Source organism: Carcharhinus amblyrhynchos, chromosome 3 (assembly GCF_965287045.1).
Source record: "Carcharhinus amblyrhynchos chromosome 3, sCarAmb.v2.hapA, whole genome shotgun sequence".
Lineage (NCBI taxonomy): Eukaryota > Metazoa > Chordata > Chondrichthyes > Carcharhiniformes > Carcharhinidae > Carcharhinus > Carcharhinus amblyrhynchos.
This window is the reverse complement of record NC_137326.1, coordinates 97,609,764-97,628,942: the sequence shown is the minus strand read 5'-3', so window position 1 is coordinate 97,628,942 and position 19,179 is coordinate 97,609,764. Positions and strand designations below refer to the sequence as shown.

Genomic DNA, 19,179 nt, shown 5'->3' with positions numbered 1-19,179 from the left:
TAAATGGAAACTTAAATGTGTCTCCTTCCTGCTGGTGTCTGGGCATGATGAACAACACAGAAGGAAGATGAATGTCGGGCTTGCTGTTTGGAATGTAAACATGCTATGCACAAAACATGATTCACTGGAGTGTTTTGTATGTTTCAGCACAGTCGAGTTGAACAGGAAAAATCCCTCCAAGAATGCAACAACGGACATTGCTTCCACAACATGTCTGACAAACTTCCTAATCTGAACTAAAAAAACAGAGACACAGACAGAGGCACGAAGGCAAATTTAAATCCCCTTTTGAATCATTGATTTTATTCTTACAAGCATGTCATTTACCTCTATGCTAAATTTACAACATAAATATATGCAACACTCATTTTTGGCTCAGGTGTACATTTCTCTTTTCTTATTTTGGTTGAAATAGTGATGGTGTTACTTTGTCTTTTCAACTGAAACTTGCGAATAATGCTGTGAAATACATATCCCCAATTCAAATGTTCAACAGATACAGTCATGCAGTGTTTAAAGGTGGGGGAGAGGCAACCTTTTCTGTTTTGACTGGTTCATCGGCATAAAGGCTGTCGGGAGTGCAAAAAGCAACTAACGCAATGTTAAAATGCAACTGTGGCCACTTAATTAGCAGGATTGCAGAATCATCACAAAAAACATGAGCAAGAGTGCAGGAAACTAATATCATTGATCTTGCGGTGCAAGAATAACTTCAAGCAGCTGTGCCTTGAATAACATGGGTACAGTGAGCCACTGGCTTTGTGACTTCAGGCCTTTTGGCAGATGGATGTTTCAACCACAAATACATTTACAAAATGTCGTATGCGTTGGCAGGTCATGATATCACGCTTCTCAATAGCTGCAACAGAAAGAGACACCATAACTGGTCCATTCTATAAATGCATACAGTCATAGAATCATAGAGGCTTACAGCATGAAAACAGGCCCTTTGGCCCAATCTGTTCATGCTGCCCAGTTTTTACCGCTAAGCTAGTTCCAATTGCCCGCATTAGCCTATATCCCTCTGTACACATCTTACCCATATAACTGTCTAAATGCTTTTTAAATGACAAAATTGTACCTGACTTTACTAATATCTCTAGCAGCTCATTGCAGAAACTCACCACCCACTGTGTGAAAAAATTGCCTCTCTTTAGGTTTAGACTCCCCTACCTTCGGGAAAAGATGTTGACTTATCTATGCCCCTCAATATTTTATAGACTAACCCTACGTCTTCTACACTACCGGGAAAAAGTCCCAGTCTATCCAGCCTCTCATACCTCAAATCATCAAGTTCCAGTCGCAGCCTAATAAATCTTTTCTGAACTGTTTCTAGTTTAATAATATCATATGCTGACGACTGTTCAATGCAAAGAGGAAAATTTATTTTTTGAACATTACTTTTGCACTATCCTCATCCTTTCCCATAAATATGAGTCATGCTGAGGCAGCACAGGCTTGCTTTTGGCAGGAGTTATTTAGGTCAGGGAATACAAATAGATTGCAGCCCCCACTTAAAAATCTTACAGTTGCTCCATTCATTTATATATTTATTTTAAATTTGTAGGTCCACATTTATAACGGAAACAATCTGTGTGAAGTTTCTGAATGTAGCCCTCTCACCAGCAATGGCGCTAGGGAAGAGCTTAACAAGCTTACATAGTCATTTTTCATGATAAATTGGGACATAGAAATTCATGAAGGAACAAGTTATCAGGAAGTAGAGGTGAAGTGAACATTTTATAGACAGGTTATACTGCTTCTATTTTTGAATAAGCAATTACATTGTTTTCGCCTAGTAAGAAATGCCTTTCCTTTTTAAAGTCCCCCCAAATTTGTCTTTGCGCATAAAGGCATGTGCATGCTCATTTTGCAATTGTTATGACTATACTTTATATAATTATTTTGGTATAATTGATTTAAAGGAACACTATTGTGAAGTTGTACGAATGAAGTAGTGGCGTGATGGGAAAACTGGTCAAGTATTTGGTACAAAATAAGGAAAGCTGATCAAGCTATTCCAAAATGCCAGACCCCTGTAAGAATTAATAAGGAAAACTGACTCCGCATAACCTAAGACATGAATAAGACCGGAGAAGGTCAAGACCTGATAAGGCTAACTCCTCATGGCCTAGGGCTGTATGAGTAAGACAAGATAAGGTCAAGGATGAAGGGGTCAATAACCTTCTTTGGTTCTATCAAAGGACATGATAAAGGCATGACTGATGAGATAAAGAGTTCTAGGAAGTCAGCAGGCTGTACCATGATTTATGACATTGCTTATGACGCTATTGTTGACGCTATTACTGATCAAATTCCTGAATAAGCTCTGGTCATGCAAACTGATAATGACTATGTATAAATACTGAGTTGATTCTTTATGTAAGGGCGGACTTGAGGAAGAATTATCAAGTCGTAACAACGGCTCCCTGAACTCAAGTTTTTGCCAATACTGCATGCAGTGTTTTGTAAATAAAGACAAGTTATTTTGTTGGAACAAACTTTGTTGAGTCTTTCTACCACAGTCAAGAAGCAGGAAAATTTCCACTTCAACGCTATCATCAAAATAAATTTTCTTGTGGGATGGTTTATCGCAGCTCCCATAGTGATATAATTAGCCAAAAACAGTATAATCTGCTCTGTTCATTGCCTTTAAAGAACAATTGTGTTGAAGCTCTACCAGATTTTATTTGTTTATATAGTCACAAAGTGATTTGATGATGTAAACCAGACCGAGAACTATTTCTACATGCGACCTTGCTGTTGGATAACACAATATCTTTCGTTGTCTTTTCACAGACCCTTAAAACCATGAATTTAGCCTGAAGCAATGACTTTTCACAAATCATTTGATATGTACCAGCTTCTTTCAGTGTTATTGCAAGAATATTTATTCATTTGGGGGCTCAAACCAGTCAGTCTGATGAGTATTTATAGGTCACTGTGAGACACATTCTGTATCAGGTCCCAAGTGTATTTTGTCCCTATTAGGTAGTCAAGCTTCAACCACTTTCACTTCTCTACTGGTCAATATTTCCAATTCTGAGCTTTCATAGTGGAGCTCGATTCTAAGATATGCGTCAAAATGCACTTCTTTCCAATCACAGCCTTGAAACCTGACATTGAATCAGAATGGTGGATGGTATTTTCAGACCTGTTGGCTGTAATGAGTTTCAGCAGATTTTGTAATTACTAGTGGTGTTATTACTATGTCAGAGAAAAAGTCTAAAATTAAAGCACTTAGCTCCTTTAAAAAATTCTGTTGTTAGAGGACTTTAGGCCTGCTCAGAGAAGCAGCATTCATTTTGGTTCAGATGGAAAACCCATATACATCACTTACCTCTCTTCTCATCCCTGCGTTTCAGTTTGTACATTTCTTTTCCATTGCACAGCCGGTGGATAAAGGCACCCATTTGCTGCATGTTGTTGATTTGTTCTGTGACTTCCATCTCCTCCTGAATAACATACGTCTGTGGCAGGTAGGTCCCCTTCTGTGAGGATTTATAATCCAATTGTTAACTCAAAAAAAAGGATATTTAACAGGTCTACCCATTAGGGCAGTTTGTTCTGCAGTTCATACATGTTTTTTTTATTTTACACGAGGGAAAGTGAAAAAAAAGTGAAAGTTTATTTATTAGTCACAAGTAAGGCTTACATTAAGAACATAAGAACATAAGAAATAGGAGCAGGAGTAGGCCATCTAGCCCTTCGAGCCTGCCCTGCCATTCAAAAAGATCATGGATGATCTGTCATGGCTCAGTTCCACATTCCCGCCCTCTCCCCATAACCCTTAATCCCCTCGCTTATCAAAAACACATCAACCCGCGTCTTAAAAATATTTAGCGATGCAGCCTCCACCACTTCAACGGGCAGAGAATTCCAGAGATTCACCACCCTTTGAGTGAAGAAGTTCCTCCTCAACTCCGTTCTAAACCGCCCCCCCTTTATCTTGAGGCTGTGCCCCCTAGTCCTACTGTCCTTTCTGAGCGGGAAGAGTCTCTCCACCTCTATCCTATCCATCCCATTCATCATCTTGTATGTCTCAATGAGATCGCCCCTCATTCTTCTAAACTCTAACGAGTACAAGCCTAGTTTATTCAGCCTCTCCTCATAGCTCAACCCCCTCAACTCCGGTATCAGCCTAGTAAACCTCCTCTGCACTCCCTCCAAGGCCAAAATATCCTTGCATAAGTACGGCGACCAAAACTGCACACAGTACTCCAGCTGCGGCCTCACCAATGCCCTATACAGCCGCAGCAAAACCTCCCTACTTTTATATTCAATCCCCCTCACTATGAAGGCCAGCATCCCATTTGCCTTCCTGACCACCTGCTGCACCTGCAGGCTGGGTTTTTGCGACTCATGGACAAGGACCCCGAGGTCCCTCTGCACCGTCGCCTGCTGCAGGTTTTCGCCACGTAAGTAATAGTCCTTCCTACCATTATTCCTACCAAAGTGGACCACCTCGCACTTGCCAACATTAAATTCCATTTGCCATTTCCTGGCCCATTCGCCCAGTCTATCTAGATCCTTCTGCAGACTCTCCACACCCTCCGCGCAATTTGCCGTTCCACCAATCTTGGTGTCATCAGCAAATTTCGACAGGATACACTCGGTTCCCTCCTCCAGATCATCTATATAAATGGTAAATAGCTGAGGCCCCAGCACCGACCCCTGGGGCACTCCACTAGTCACCAACCGCCAATCCGAATAGCACCCATTAACCCCCACTCTCTGCCTCCTATTTGACAACCAATCCTCTATCCACGCTAACACCCTACCCCCAACTCCATGCCCCCTTACCTTCTGCAATAACCTCTTGTGAGGTACCTTGTCAAACGCCTTCTGAAAATCAAGAAAGACCACATCCACCGGCTCTCCTCTATCCACCGCCCTAGACACATCCTCATAGAACTCCAATAAATTTGTCAGGCACGACTTCCCCTTAACGAAACCGTGCTGCGTCTGCTCTATCAAGCAATTCCCCTCAAGATGCCACTTAACACAGCAATGAAGTTACTGTGAAATTCCCCCAGTCACCACACTTCAGCGCCTGTTCGGGTCAATGCATCTAACCAGCACATCTTTCAGACATGTCGGAGGAAACTGTAGCACCCGGAGAAAATCCACACAGATACCAGGAGAACATGCAAACTCCACACAGACAGTGACCCAAGCCAGGAATCGAATCTGGGTCCCTGGTGCTGTGAAGCAGCAGAGCTAACCACTGTGTCGCCCATGAGAAAGTCCCTTCACAATTCTCTCATCCTGTGTTTGTCTCCACACAGGAGACACTGACAAGAAATAAGTATCATTTACTGTCAGAGCTGAAGAACCATAACAGATAACAGTTGTGAAATAACCTGGGAGTTTAAACTGCATTTAAAATAAATAGGTCAGTACCGTTGTTAAAGCAATGATCAAAGGAAAATTTTAATTAAATGTATTAACATTTTGTTCTACAAATTACATAGTACACTTTTAACCCTTTGACCTTCTGTAGATTTTCAACTTGCAGCCCAATGTAAAACTGCCATTATAGATCAGCTATCATCACCAAACACACTAATTTTAAGTTCCACGCACCCAAGTTGAAAATCTATTCTATTATTACAAAATAGAATATTTCCCATTTATATAATATTCAAATGTAATAAACCTTAAAAGAACAAACTGGAAATAAAAAGGTGACTTACCTTCACGTTGGCAAGCAATTCCCAGAGATTGCGAGGTGGCATTACAATGGCGGTGTTCAGTTCAATTATGTAGCATTTATCCAGAGAGACATCATGGTAAGCAGTCAACCTCTGAACAAAAACAAATGTGGTTTCTATTGTGGAAATTATTATCTCTCCCTTTCCCACATGGGAATCCGGACTCCACATTGGAATTAATTAATTCATCCACCCCATGCAAAACTTAATTATTGGGCAGAAAATCCTTGCAGTGTTACCAGCCACCTAAAATCCTAATGCTTTCCTGTGATTCAAATCTCAACAACAAGAGCGCTGTTTATCAACATGCCATGCACGTTATCACAAACCAAGGTAAGTGGACAAGTACAGTTAGCGCCTATTTTTGTATTTTCAAGGAGGGAGGAATAATCCCTTGATAGTGTCATTTTAATGAGGTCTCTGCCTCAATCTGTGTGTTCCTCCATATGGGAAATATTGACAAGAAAACTCACCATAAGCCTCATCTGCTAACAAGGCTGAGGAATTAGAAGAGGCCAATCAGCAAGATGGTGTCCTCTGAAAGCAGCTGCTACTAGGTACTCTGGTGATTTTTCCCTTCCTCTGCATGAGGAAGCGCCTGACATTATGATTGAAAATGGTATACGTGCATCTGTGTCCATCCACTAAGACCCAGAGTACTCATACCACCATTACTAACCCTAGAATCTGCCAGCGGACGGAATTTTAAAAAATTTGTCAGCATGTCAGGCTCCAGATGCACAGCCGAGATTTCAGACCAGATTTTCTGGCATTTAGTCCAAAATAAATCTGGGGCATGGTTTACAGCATCACTCTGGTAGGCTAGGGCCTACTAGAGCTGATAAGACCATGTCTGCAGAGATCAGTACGATCTTTAAAGGGCACCCCGATCTGAGCTAAAAATAATAAACTCCTTCCCATGCCCCAGCCACAACCTCCTCCCCCACGGACACAGAGGGTCTATCTACAAGCATCGATGAGCCTCCCTGCCCTCCCAGCCTCACCATGGAGGTATCAGGGACACTCTTCCCTCCCACAAGTATTGGGGCTCTTCCCCACCACGTCACATGTAGTCACATGAAATGCCGGTAGCGCCAACCTGTGCCAAGGGGCAGCGCCAGGAAACAGCGCCTGGACATGTCCCTCTCCTCCCAAGGGCTATACTTACTTTGGTGTTCCCAGTGGCTTCCCCTGAACTGAATCTCAGTTTTAACTACCTGTTGTAAACCTCACCAACGTGATGCCATGTTAGAGAGCTAACATGGTGAGGGCAAGTCAAGTGCCTGAAAAGGGCTTTAATAAGATGTAAATATATTAAAACATACGGAAATGAGACTTGTTCTGTTACTGACAAGGGATGGGGGGGAAAAAAACCAGGAAACGAGATGTCACCAATGAGAATCTCATGAGAGATTCAACGGGATTCTTGCTGCTCTCTCATTTCCTGACTCTCATGGAGCTCTGCACCCCATTGCCGTTTGTGCTGGTGGCAAACATGGGGGCAAAATCACCCCACCAACTCCCGCATTTGAATTCTGACAAGTTACAGCACACAGAACAACAACAATGATTTAACTTCTGTTTTCTTGTTACAATTTGTAACCATTTTTTATTTGTATCCAGCTCAGTAACTCACCTGTTGGAAATCATGGATGATATTGGCGGCATCCCCTCCTTTGAATTGAGGCACAGGGACATTGATCAACTCAACCTCATCTTCCAAGTAAATCTCGACATCCTCTTCCAGTTGCATCCCGGTTCGGAATGGTGCATAGGCCGAGTCTTCATCATACAGGACCCTACAGTGAAACATATTGTCTTGCGGGTGCTATTAAAAGACAGAAAATAATTAAAGTCTTCAACATAGTTAGCAATCATAAATATTACAGATGTTCACTTGAGTGTCACTTGCTCTCTAAACACTTCGAAGTCAACATATCACACAACCTTCCACACTTCCTTTGCAGTATAAGTGATCAACCATTTGTAGATTGATGCTTTATGCGCTTTACTGCTTTCCAAATGGGCATATTACTAGGTTGAGGAAGGACAATACCTTGGCATATCCAAACATGTCCCTCCTGAGAGGCAGGATATGTTTACCTTGAGGAAAATTTGGTCTCCTCACATTCTGAAATTTAAAAGGCAACTTTGGCGGCTCAAAGAAAGAATTTGCACAAAACATTTTTTTTTATCAGAAAGAGAAATAGAAGCAAACTCAAATGGTAACAAAAATCAGAAGGAGTGTAAAATCTGTGGCTAATCAGATCCCATTCATTTCCCATTGCACAGATTGGGACAAAATTATCCCCCACATGTTAGTGTGTCAAAAAATACAGTATTCTTGAGTCATACAGCATGTGCCAGAGACCAGCAGAATTCACAGATGCTTTACAATTTGCTCATGAATCCCACAAGGCACAAACTGAAATTGAAACCCCTTGTGATAAATCAAATGTCAGGCCTTAGCCCAATTTTTAATGAGTAAATCCTCTTCAGCGCAAAACCGCTCATAATAACCAGCAGCAATTAGTCTCACTTAGAGGTATCAGAAAGGTAACTCATGTCGGATTCGGAAATGTCACATTGGTGCATAAGGGAATCTTCTAAGTCTGAAGGAGTACGAGTTTCACTTGTTCCTATTTACTAGCACCATTCTAAACAGTGAAGAGATTCCAAAAGAATGGTTTTATGATCTTGGTAGGAATCGCTAAATCTTCCCACTGTTTGTTAAATTACACCATCAATATCAACTATATTGTTGTTTGTGGATTCTTCCTGTGAACAAACTGGTTGCTGCAATTCCTACATTAGGACAATGACTGCATTTCAGAAATACTTCATTGGCTGGAAAGCACTTTGGGAGGTGTAAGATCATGACAAGGCATTATATAAATACAGCCTTTATTTTCTTTTTATTCATAATGTCACCAATTCTTAGCAACAGGGATACACAGCATGCTATAACTATCCACGGAATTTTTAAAGCTGATACTATTGCCAAGAAATAGAATGGTTTCTTGATGTTTGTAGATGCATATCTGGCTAAGTATGGAAGGCAACTCAACAGAGTACTACAGGATAGCGTACTGAGCTCAGGAATTTGATGAGTGAGGGTATTTGGCACTGTGAGGGAAGAGATGCTGTTTGGTCCTTTACAGAACAAGAAGTGGCCGAGAGAGAGTGAGAGACATTATGACCCGACAGCTGGAGTCTCAGAGACAGTTGCCCATTATCTCTGAGCTCCGGGATGTGGGGTGTTACCCCAAAGGTGTGTTGCCTCTTCCCACCCTGAAAGTTCTATGTAAGGACTGCACAGCAAATGGCCTGGATATTCAAAGTTGCACAGTTGCCCTGAAATGGGAATGTCTCTCCCCACCCCTCCCCACACAATCCTGCTGACTCACCTTACATTCTCAGCTTTTCCCTGCCTTCTCAAAGTGGCTGGATCTTTGAACGCAGCCGTTTTATGGCAGCTAATGATGTTATTAAATGAGCATGGTTCACTTACCTTTGATTGAACCCCCTCCAACTATAGGCCTCGGGACCTGGCTGTGCTACACGGATTTCGCTGGCCTCAGTCGCAAGGTCACGCAAAATCGGAATGGCTGGATTTCCAGAAATTATAAGCAGAATGGCAATCTGACTCAATTGCCACGACACCAGAAGTTATAGACCGATTTGGCAAGCAGGAAATTGTTAGAGGAGTTTTAAAGTTCTTTTTTCTCTAAAGTGGGACAATAGTTTAAAATACTACCAGATAACTATCATATTAATTTTATAACTTACCTATGTAAACCACTGAATGTAACTACAATTTGTCATTGAGTGATACTCTTAAACTTGAATACTTTGTTTATGTGACGAAGATTAATTCAATTGAAACTTAATAATGCATTGTTGCCTTTGGAATATCTTATATAACACTAGTGCCCTTCCCTCCCAGAAACTTTGTGCACTACAATTTAAACAAAGCTAATCTAAAAATTATTGCTTATTAACTGCAGCCTGGCAACAAAATGATTAAACAAATCTGCCCTGCAAAACTGCGACAGTGTATCATTTCTGCAGTCAGCTTAATGAAGCAACCATAAACAACGACCTCAGTAGCAGTCCACTTAGTTGCATGTGATTTGTTATAACTGGTTGGCTCTGCTGTTTAGATTTTGATTATATCGACCCAGGATAGCCCTGTGCACGCATCGCAGGCTATACTGCACAATAACCACAGCTTGTTATCTCCAAGATTGCAGTGCTTGCTTCTAAAGGAGTCCAGACTCAAATCACACTGACAATGATTTATCAGATCTTTAATCTGGTGACTGCAGTTAAAAATATCAATGATCAGACTTGGCTAGTGGTAAAAATTGGTCTGTTGGTTGACCCACAACATGTAAATCTGATTTTGGTGTGGAGAAATATATGTTGTGTTGATGAACAATTCCAAATCTTGGACAAGGTGTTGCTCCTCAATATCATTCCACTTAGCTGCAAATACTAACTATAATTAATTGATTCTACTGTTTTTGTTTTTTTTCTTAATCAAATATGGCTAGTCCTAATATTAATGGAAGCCAATGCCGTTTACTTCCTACAATTTCGTATCTCAGTGATTAAAGTTTTTGCTTCAAAACCAGTTTGGCCTCAAACCTCTATGGCCGATAATTAAGTCAGTCCTTGGTGACACCGAGGTGAGCCTCCAACTTTAGATGTGTAATCTCTGAGACCAGCTATTTCCACTTCCGTCTCAGAACCTCTGCTGCTGAAACCCTCATCCATGACTTTGCTACACCTGGATTCGATTGTTCCAACACACAGCTGGCTGTGTCACCCACATTCTACCATCAGGAAATTTCAAGTCATTTAAAACTCTGCTGCCCATGTCTTAATTCACAGAAACTCTCATTCCTTGTTGCAAATAGAATTTCTATGTTCTCTTACTGCCTGTGATCTGTATATTTTGTGATGAAAGAGCTGTCCTTTCTTATCCCTGCAGTGTGGGACCTAATTAAATAATTGCAGCAGCAAGCTTTTTTGAATTTAAAAATAAAGGTGGCCATTTATTCTCCCACACTTACCCCAAATTTAAATACGATTTCACACACACTCTCATTCGATATAGGTAAAGGTAAGGTACTGTTATGATTTATAATTGTCTCAGTCTCCACGTGGCTGGCCAGTAGTTTCTTAAATGGTTATGATGCTTTCAAGTTGAACTGTGGATTTTGTAAAGCAGATTGGTTTCTTTGAGTGTAAAGTCAAAATTTAGAAGGTTGTTTCCTCAGTGAATTTGAAGTTGAAACATTTTGGTGGAGCCCTTATCTCTGGTGTGATCTCCCACTTACTAGACATTACTGTTAAATACTTGGCTGTTTGAATTACTTGCAGCTATTTTGAGGGCTTTTGGTGGAAATGCCTATAAAAAGCCTCTAACTGATTTTTCAAAAAGAGAGGAAATATGGCTGTCTCATTCAATGGCTTGCTGAAAGTTTAAGTCCATTTCCAAATAAGAGTAGCGTTCATGTTGGTTCCACCATTTTGTGTTGTAGTTCAATCCCTGAGAGAGTCAATGGGCGGGATTATCCAGCCATGCTCACCCAAGGCCAGAAAAATCACACCCAAGGTCAATAAACCTTTGCATGTCCGTGTCCCACCTGCTACAATTTCTATGGCAGGCGGGACATGAAAATTGCACCCAATGTCTTTATTTTTGAATGACCCATTCAATTTTGATGATACCCCTCTGGATTGGTTTCAGGACAGACTGTTGATTCACACAAGTCTGGAATGTATATTAACTTCATTCTTGAGAAAATGGAGTGGTTTCAATCCACAAAAGAAGTCATGTGACCTTTGGATAGCCAGCTTTTCAGCCTTTTATGCCCAGTTTTAAAATATATTTAGTTTGAAATTCAGAACAGGAGATGTTGGCAGTAGACATGACAGCCACGGTCACTCCTATGCTCATTGACTCCCAACTCAAGCTAAGTCTTCATTTTAAAGTTCTCGTCCTTGTTTTGAAAGCTCTCCAGGACCTTGCCCCTGGCTCCCCCATCCCCCTAGCTTTATAATCTCCTCTGATCCTCTAATTCTGGCCTTTGGCATGGCCAGATATACAAATGTTCCACCATTAGTGATTGTGTATTTATGCGCCTAGTCTCCAAGCTCTGGGATTCCCTCCCTGTACTTGTTTACTCTATTTTTGCTTTTCTCCTTTAAGACACTTCTTAAAATCTACCTCTTTCCCCAGACATTTCATCATCTGACTTATTATTTCCTTCTGTGCTTGGTGTCATTCCTTTGATTTATAACACTTCTGTGAAGTGTCTTGGGATGTTTCAATACATTAAACTATATGCGTTTTGATTGTTGCTACTATTCAGGATACTTTGGTCCAGATCTTCTGCAAAACAGCAATCATGTTGGATTGCCACTCCACTCAAACTCTTCCAGGCCCGGACACTGCTCCACATTTTTCAGCAGCCCATCAAGGCGCAAATTCCTCAGAAACACAGAGTACTGCGCCCACCTTTACAACACCAGCGACCCTCAGGTAAGCTTAAATGTCTAATGTGAAGGTTAGTGAATGGGTGAGTGGATGAATGTGTGACTGGGACGGATGGTAGGGTGGATAAAGGGTGAGTGGGTGAATGGGTAGGATGGTAGAGTGGGTAGATAGGCGAGTGGATAGAATGGCAGAAAGGTGAGGTGGCAGGCAGGTTGGGACACATGTGACTGAGATGGCAAGTGAGTAGGGTGGTCATTGGGAGAGGCAGACAATATCGTAGGATTGCGATGTTGGTGCGTATGGTAGCTAGTGGGTGAGGGGGCTAGTGGATGAGTTGGTAGGTGGGATCAGGGATAGTTGGAGGTTATCAAGTCAGGAGCTAGGGTTTAGTTGGGTGGTGCAGGGTATTCAGGTCCGGTCAGAGGGACAGTTGGGTGGTCAGGTAGGCATGTAGTCGGGAGGATGAGTAGTCAGGTTGGGGTTCAAGGGTCGGCGGGGCTAGTCAGGTGGCTTGGAGATCATTGGGGAGTCAGAGTTTAGTCACGAGGTCAGGAGTTAGTTGGGTTTGAGGAGGGCATTGGGGCAGGAGGTGGTGGGGGAGGCAGCGGTTGGTGTCGGCATGAGTGACTGGGGAGACATTTCTGTAGTTCCCCATGAGTCAGACTAGATTTTAATCTGTCTAACATTTCCTGGGTAACTATTCAGATAAATCCCAAGGAACCGTCTGTATAGTCAGAGACTTCTGACTCTAACTTATAAAATCAGAAAATTTTGCAGAGGACCCCAGACAGCAGTGGCATTTCCCACTGTGGAAATTCAAACTGCCTGGGCAATTCCTACTGAGGTCGGTGTGTTAGGACTTCTTGTGAGGTCCCTGCATGCATCTTGTATTGTACATCTGGGCTGGAATGCTCCAGTCCTTCCAGCCCTGTGGCAGCTCCCAGCGAGAATGGAAATTTGTTGCTCAGCCAAATCTGCGGGACTGGAGAATCCCAGCAGCGGACGAGTTTGGAGAATCCAGCCACTTGAATCTGGCAATCTGAAGACTGAAGATCTGGGACAATAATTTGTTATTAGTTACTCAGATTTAGATTATCCATCTATCTGCAGAACCTGTTAAACTCTGTAATGGGATAATCACTGCTTGCAAAATGACACAATCGCTGTAGCTTCAGCATGACAAGTAATAATTTAAATGATATATTTGTTCCAAAGTGCGGAGTTGAAAAAAATGAATAAATCTACTTAAATTTTTTTTATCTAGGTTTCAATCTTGGCTTGTGATTTATACCATTCCTTGTCATTTCTGATGTTTTAGATTATTACTATATGGCTTGATATATTTTGTTATAGTTTGGAATACGTTTAATATCCCATGGGATGTCATGTTCATGGTATAAATTACTATCTGGTGTTCGGTTTCATTTTGTCATGCGAGGAAGAAAGAAAGCAGATAGAGTCACTTCTGCTTTTCCAAATACAATGTATCATTGGATTTTGCCTTATTTTCCTGTGACATATTTTTATCTTAATTGTGGGAATTAACTATCCATATTCTTCTGTGAATATGGCTGGACATGTGGAAAAAAAAACCCAGTGCCCTTCAGATTAGTAATAGTCAATACATGCATTGACTGGTAAGGCTCCAAATATTTTTTTTTTAGTTTACATTTGCTCTTATAATGTTTCATAGTACAGACAGAGGAGCTCATTAGCCACATTGCAGTTTTACTTTCTTCATTTAACTTATTCTCCCCAGCTTGTCTTTTGACAAAGCCTTTTATCTCCAATTGCTCCATTTTAGAAAGGTTTCTCAGGTCTTGGAATTTTCTATCAACAATAATCAGCTGATTTGCTGATCTGCCAGACCTGCTGAGTTTACCCAGCATTCTCTTCTTTTAACCAGCTCATCAATCTGCCATTGGTCAACCAGTGAATCATTTTGTTTTTGCCTCCAGGTGTTTACCATGCAGTCAGAAGATCTGACAAATAGTTGCATTCTGGCCAGAAAGATTGCAGCCCAGGCTGATCTGGAAACAAGCATTTCACTCTCTAGGGGCGATTCTCCCAAAAATGTTCTAAGTGCTGAGTTGGTGGGAAAACTGGTGTAAATCATGATTGTTTTTTTCAGTGGAAGTTCAGACTCGAATCTCCCACACTCTGTGCAATGCAGATGTCACAGTCGGAAATATCATTAAAAGTTCGGGGGGGTGCGGGGCCAGAGTCTGACAGTTCTGGGATCCTTGCAATGCAGCCCCTCCACAGCCCAATAGTGGCCCCCCATCTATTCATGGGCTAGCCCTGACCTCCCTCTATCCCAGAGCACCCCGATCTCCAGTCCCCCCACCTCCCAGTAGTGACGATCCTCCCCCACCTTGGTAGACTCCTCCCCCCACCTAATAGGAGGCAGCTTCCCCCCAACCAACCAATCCCCCCCCAGCCTGCCCGATAGCTGGACTCACTCCAGTCCTAACTGATCCCCATGCAGAGTAGCAGCAGGATTCCCCACCCACACCGATTGCCCTTACGCCCTGAGGCCCCACCTCCTAGGCTCTGTCCCCTTGACACTGCAAATGCCTGGTGGGCTGTGCCAAAAGATTCCCTGGGCATGGACACTTTGCCCCTTGGGCAGTGCCAAGGGACACAGGCTGACACTGCCAGGGTGCCCATGCCCAGGGCCTGGCCCCCTAGGGGACCCCGACTATCCACCCCCCCTTGCTCTAGTGGTGTCTCCAGCTAGTTCCTCAAAAATGTGGAGCTACTCTAAACCCCACCAGAGTGACATTCTACTGGCAGGGTGGGAAATGTTATCGGGTCCAGACACACTTCAGTCCCGGACCCAATAATGACATTCAGATGACATTAAAGTAAGATGAAAATTACTTACCTGATATTCCTGCTGGTTTCCAGCGTGAACCCGACTGCGCTGGATCTCCATCGCTGGGAGATGTGTGCACACGTTGAGCACATGTGCGTGAATCCCACAAATGGGTCTAAACGTGATTCTCCCAGCCTGACCCACCAAAGCATTTGCGGGTTGAGATGGGAGAATCACAGCCTCCGATTGTGGCCATTATGTAATATCGTCTTCTATCAATGCACTGGACCACTCCGGGAAAGACAGTGAGATCTTGTTACTTTAATTATTTCAAGGGGAATGCCATTTTATTAATTTTAGATTAATTCTAAATAAAATATTATGCATACATCCATATTAAATATTGCTACTATAGAACTCTCTTTCAAATAAACAATCAATTGCAAGCATTCAAGGGGAACATAGGGATATATATTTATACATATCCCTATGATGTAGGAGCATTAGAAGTTGTTTGGTTCCAAAGCAAACTCTATTATTTAATTGGATCAATGTTGATTTTCTACCTCAACACTATTTTTCTCACACTATCCCCAAACCCCTTGGTATCTTTAATATCTAGAAATCTATCAGTCTCTGTCATGAACATATTCAATGACTGAGTCTCCACAGCTCTCATGGACAGAGAACTTCAAAGATTCACCACCCTCAGTGAATCATAGAAATCCTACAGTGCAGAAAGAAGCCATCTCGCCCATCGAGTCTGCACCAACAACAATCCCATCCAGGCCCTATCCCCACATCCCTACACATTTACCCACTAATCCTCCTAACCTACACATCTCAGGACACTAAGGGGCAATTTTAGCATGGCCAATCAACCTAACCTGCACATCTTTGGACTGTGGGAGGAAACCAGAGTACCCAGAGGAAACCCACGCAGACATGAGAATGTGCAAACTCCACACAGACAGTGACCCAAGTCTGAAACCAAACTCAGAAACAAATCCTTTCATCACAATCCGAAATGGTCTACCTCTTATTCTGAGGTTGTGCCCCCTGATTCTAGACCTCCAAGCCAGGGGAAACATCCTACCAGCCCTTAAAGAATTATGTAGGCTTCAATAAGATCACCACTTTTTCTAAGCTCTACAGAATACAGGCTTGGTCTTTCCAATTGCTCCTCATAGGACAATTTTGCCATCCCAGGGATTAGTCTGGTGAGCCTTTGTTGTAAGTTCTGTATGGCATGTATAATTTTCCTTAGGTAAAAGGCCAAAATAGTTCAAGCACAGTTTCATCAAGACTCTATACAATTGCAGTAAGACTTCTTTACTCCTGTGTTGAAATCCTCTTATAAGGCCAACAGCACAATTTGCCTTCCTAATTGCTTGCTGCACCTGCATGTCAGTTTTCAATGATTAAGGTCACTCAGATGCCTTTGGGCATCAACACTTCCCTACCCTCCTTGTGCAGTTCAGTCTGAAATTTTTCACACTGTAGAATTCAAGCTCACATTAGGAGAGAGGTTATGGATTTTACATACAGTACTGCTGTATTCTCAGGGACAGTGGACAGGATTTTCCTGTACTGCCCACAGCAGAAATACTTGCAGCCAGGATGGAAAATTTGACAGAGCAGCTAGCAGTCTGTTGAAAGAGAAAAGAGCTAATGCATCAAGTTTGCATGACTCTTCAGCTCTGACAAAGAGTTACCCACACTTGAAGCGGTAGCTCTCCTCTCTCCACAGATGCTGTCAGACCTGCTGAGATTTTCCAACATTTTCTGTTTTTGTCTCAGATTCCAACATCCACAGTAACTTGCTTTTATATAAAGGTCTTTTGACTTTGGGTGGGACTCCTAAGGACCAGAAAAGCCATTGCTTAACATTAGGACATCGCAATTAAAAACAGAACAATTAAAAGGTATGAGTCTGATGAATAAAGAATCTCACCTGCTGCTACATTGCATATTTCATTTCTTTATATAAAAAAGCTGCATACCTTAGAAAAAATGCGGAGAGTCTCAAGTGATAAGAAATGAAAGAAAATTAATATAATGAGCATCATTATAAGAATATTTGCCAAAGTTTTAACTTTTTGATCTACTACAGAATATGTGGAAAATTGATGTCAATGGGTTATTCATGAAAAAAATCATTGTTAATCATTTTCTATTGAAATGTTTCAGTTCTTGAGTCATAACTGCCTGTTGCAGTGGTAACTAACTTGAGATGAAAACATATTGGAATTATTTCAACAGCTTTTCGCACGCGGTGCTATTAAATTGCTAGCGACCTCATCAGCAATAATTGCAGCCCTGGATATTCATTATGAGAGTCAAATCACTCTTTTCTAATGGTTTAATGACTTATAGAACTGCATTTGTTTCTGAAAGCATAACTTGTGAGGTGCTGAAACCATACCAAAGTTGTAATAGATGCCAATCTTCAAATTATTTTTCTGTTTTTTAATTGTGTTTTTAATTGACCAATTTGCTGGATTTATTTTCATTGACTGGCAGAGTTAACTGAATCCAGCAGCATGGAACAAAAAGAGCCATAATCCTTTGTAGGTGCAGTTACTGATTAAATTGGTCGATCATTATTGACAATCAAAGAAGCAGAAAAGTAATGGGTGCACAATTTAAAACACCAGTTAGCACAAATTGAAATGTTTAACTGCTGTTCTACTTAATATTTAAACACCATTAAAAACAGCATTACCATCAAGACACTGACCAAGAATTCCTCTCCGAATCAACTAGCACTGAATTAAGAGCTGTAGGTTGCAAAGTCTAACTGAAAGGTGCTGAATAGATGGTCAAAAAAAGACATCCAAATGTAAGGAATTAAAAACAACTGAAACAAGATGGTAACAAGTCAACAAAACAAAGCTGGAATGTTTTAAAATGAAAAATGCACAAACAAATCAATGGTTTCCTAAATAATTAATGACAAGTGAATGCAATTCCGCCATATTCAGATCTAAATATATGATTTCTAGAAAAGAGACCTGAAGGGAAATTGCAACAGAAACATAATCCATTAATCATGTTTTGTTAAAGGAAGGTCTGAGTTACAGATGTAGATGATAATTACAACAGAACATAAACATTTTAACTGAAAGCTTATTTACAAATGTTTTCCTTTCAAAAAGGGTGGCCTGAGTACATACAGCACCTGTGAACTGGTCCGTTATTAAAGTTGCCCACATCTTGACTAGATGTGAGCAATTTTCCAACAGAGTGAAAATTGGGCAAGTACTGAACGAGGGTTACACTCTGCCCGCCCAACTTCACCAGTGGAAGGCCCAAACCATTTTCATTGCGGGCCTCATCTGCATAACTTTGGGGAGGAGCCGCTGCTCAATGAGCACTGACAGGCATCTTGTGGATTGGGAATGGTGGGAATCGAGCAATTCAGCTGTTGTTCCCAGATGGAAGTGCACAAAAGAATAAATGGGAGTTGGGCAATGATGCTGGGGTTGGGGAAGAAGAATGTAAAAGAACTGAGAGTGGGCTCCTTCTGGTTACAGAAAAATCAGAGGCAAAATGTTTATTATTGGGTGTTTGAGAGCAAAGTGTTTAGGTGTTCTTTCAGTCAAGAAAATATATACCATACCCGAGTAACAAAGTAATGCTTGTAGACATAGACTGCTCCCAAGATTAATCCAGATAGCAGGATAACCAATCCAAGTGTCAGACACCAGAAGCCACTGACAGTAGACTTCCGAGTTCTCGTTGGTGCAGTGTCCACATCCTGAAACGAGAGAAGTGAATTCTTAGTCATGAAAGGCTGTGTCTGTATCAGCTTTTTCACCTTATGGTGGCATGTGCGTTTACCAAAGAGCTTTGTCAGTCACATATGAAGTTTGATTCCACATTCCCATTAAATTGCTTATTTTGCAAGCTGCTGCATTTGTCCAGTCTTGGTCAAATTTAGAATTCACCGATCAGCCATGGAACAATGCTAGCAGCAGCTCATCCCAAATCAGCCACAATTTCAAACAACACAATCCAACCGATACATAAGAACAATGGGGCAAAACTTCTGCAGGCTCCTCTATCTCTCACATTACCTTCAGTGAAAGATGAGTGACAGCCCTGTAGAAAATGGTAACTATTCATACTATCTCTCC

At 41.6% G+C, this 19,179-nt stretch overlaps 1 protein-coding gene across 1 annotated transcript in view; it reads right to left on the bottom strand.

Moving 5' to 3' along the window:
- Positions 1–275: 275 nt before the first annotated feature.
- The window catches only part of itm2cb (integral membrane protein 2Cb), a 51,306-nt gene continuing 32,402 nt past the window's right edge, over positions 276–19,179 (bottom strand). Inside the window, exons 2-6 of the mRNA XM_080185560.1 lie at positions 18,663–18,800; positions 7,351–7,542; positions 5,697–5,807; positions 3,341–3,491; positions 276–859 (exon numbers count right to left, since the gene is read on the bottom strand). Of these exons, the coding sequence (XP_080041686.1) occupies positions 768–859; positions 3,341–3,491; positions 5,697–5,807; positions 7,351–7,542; positions 18,663–18,800 (684 nt within the window). The 3' untranslated portion in view covers positions 276–767. The remainder of the gene's footprint in view (positions 860–3,340; positions 3,492–5,696; positions 5,808–7,350; positions 7,543–18,662; positions 18,801–19,179) is intronic.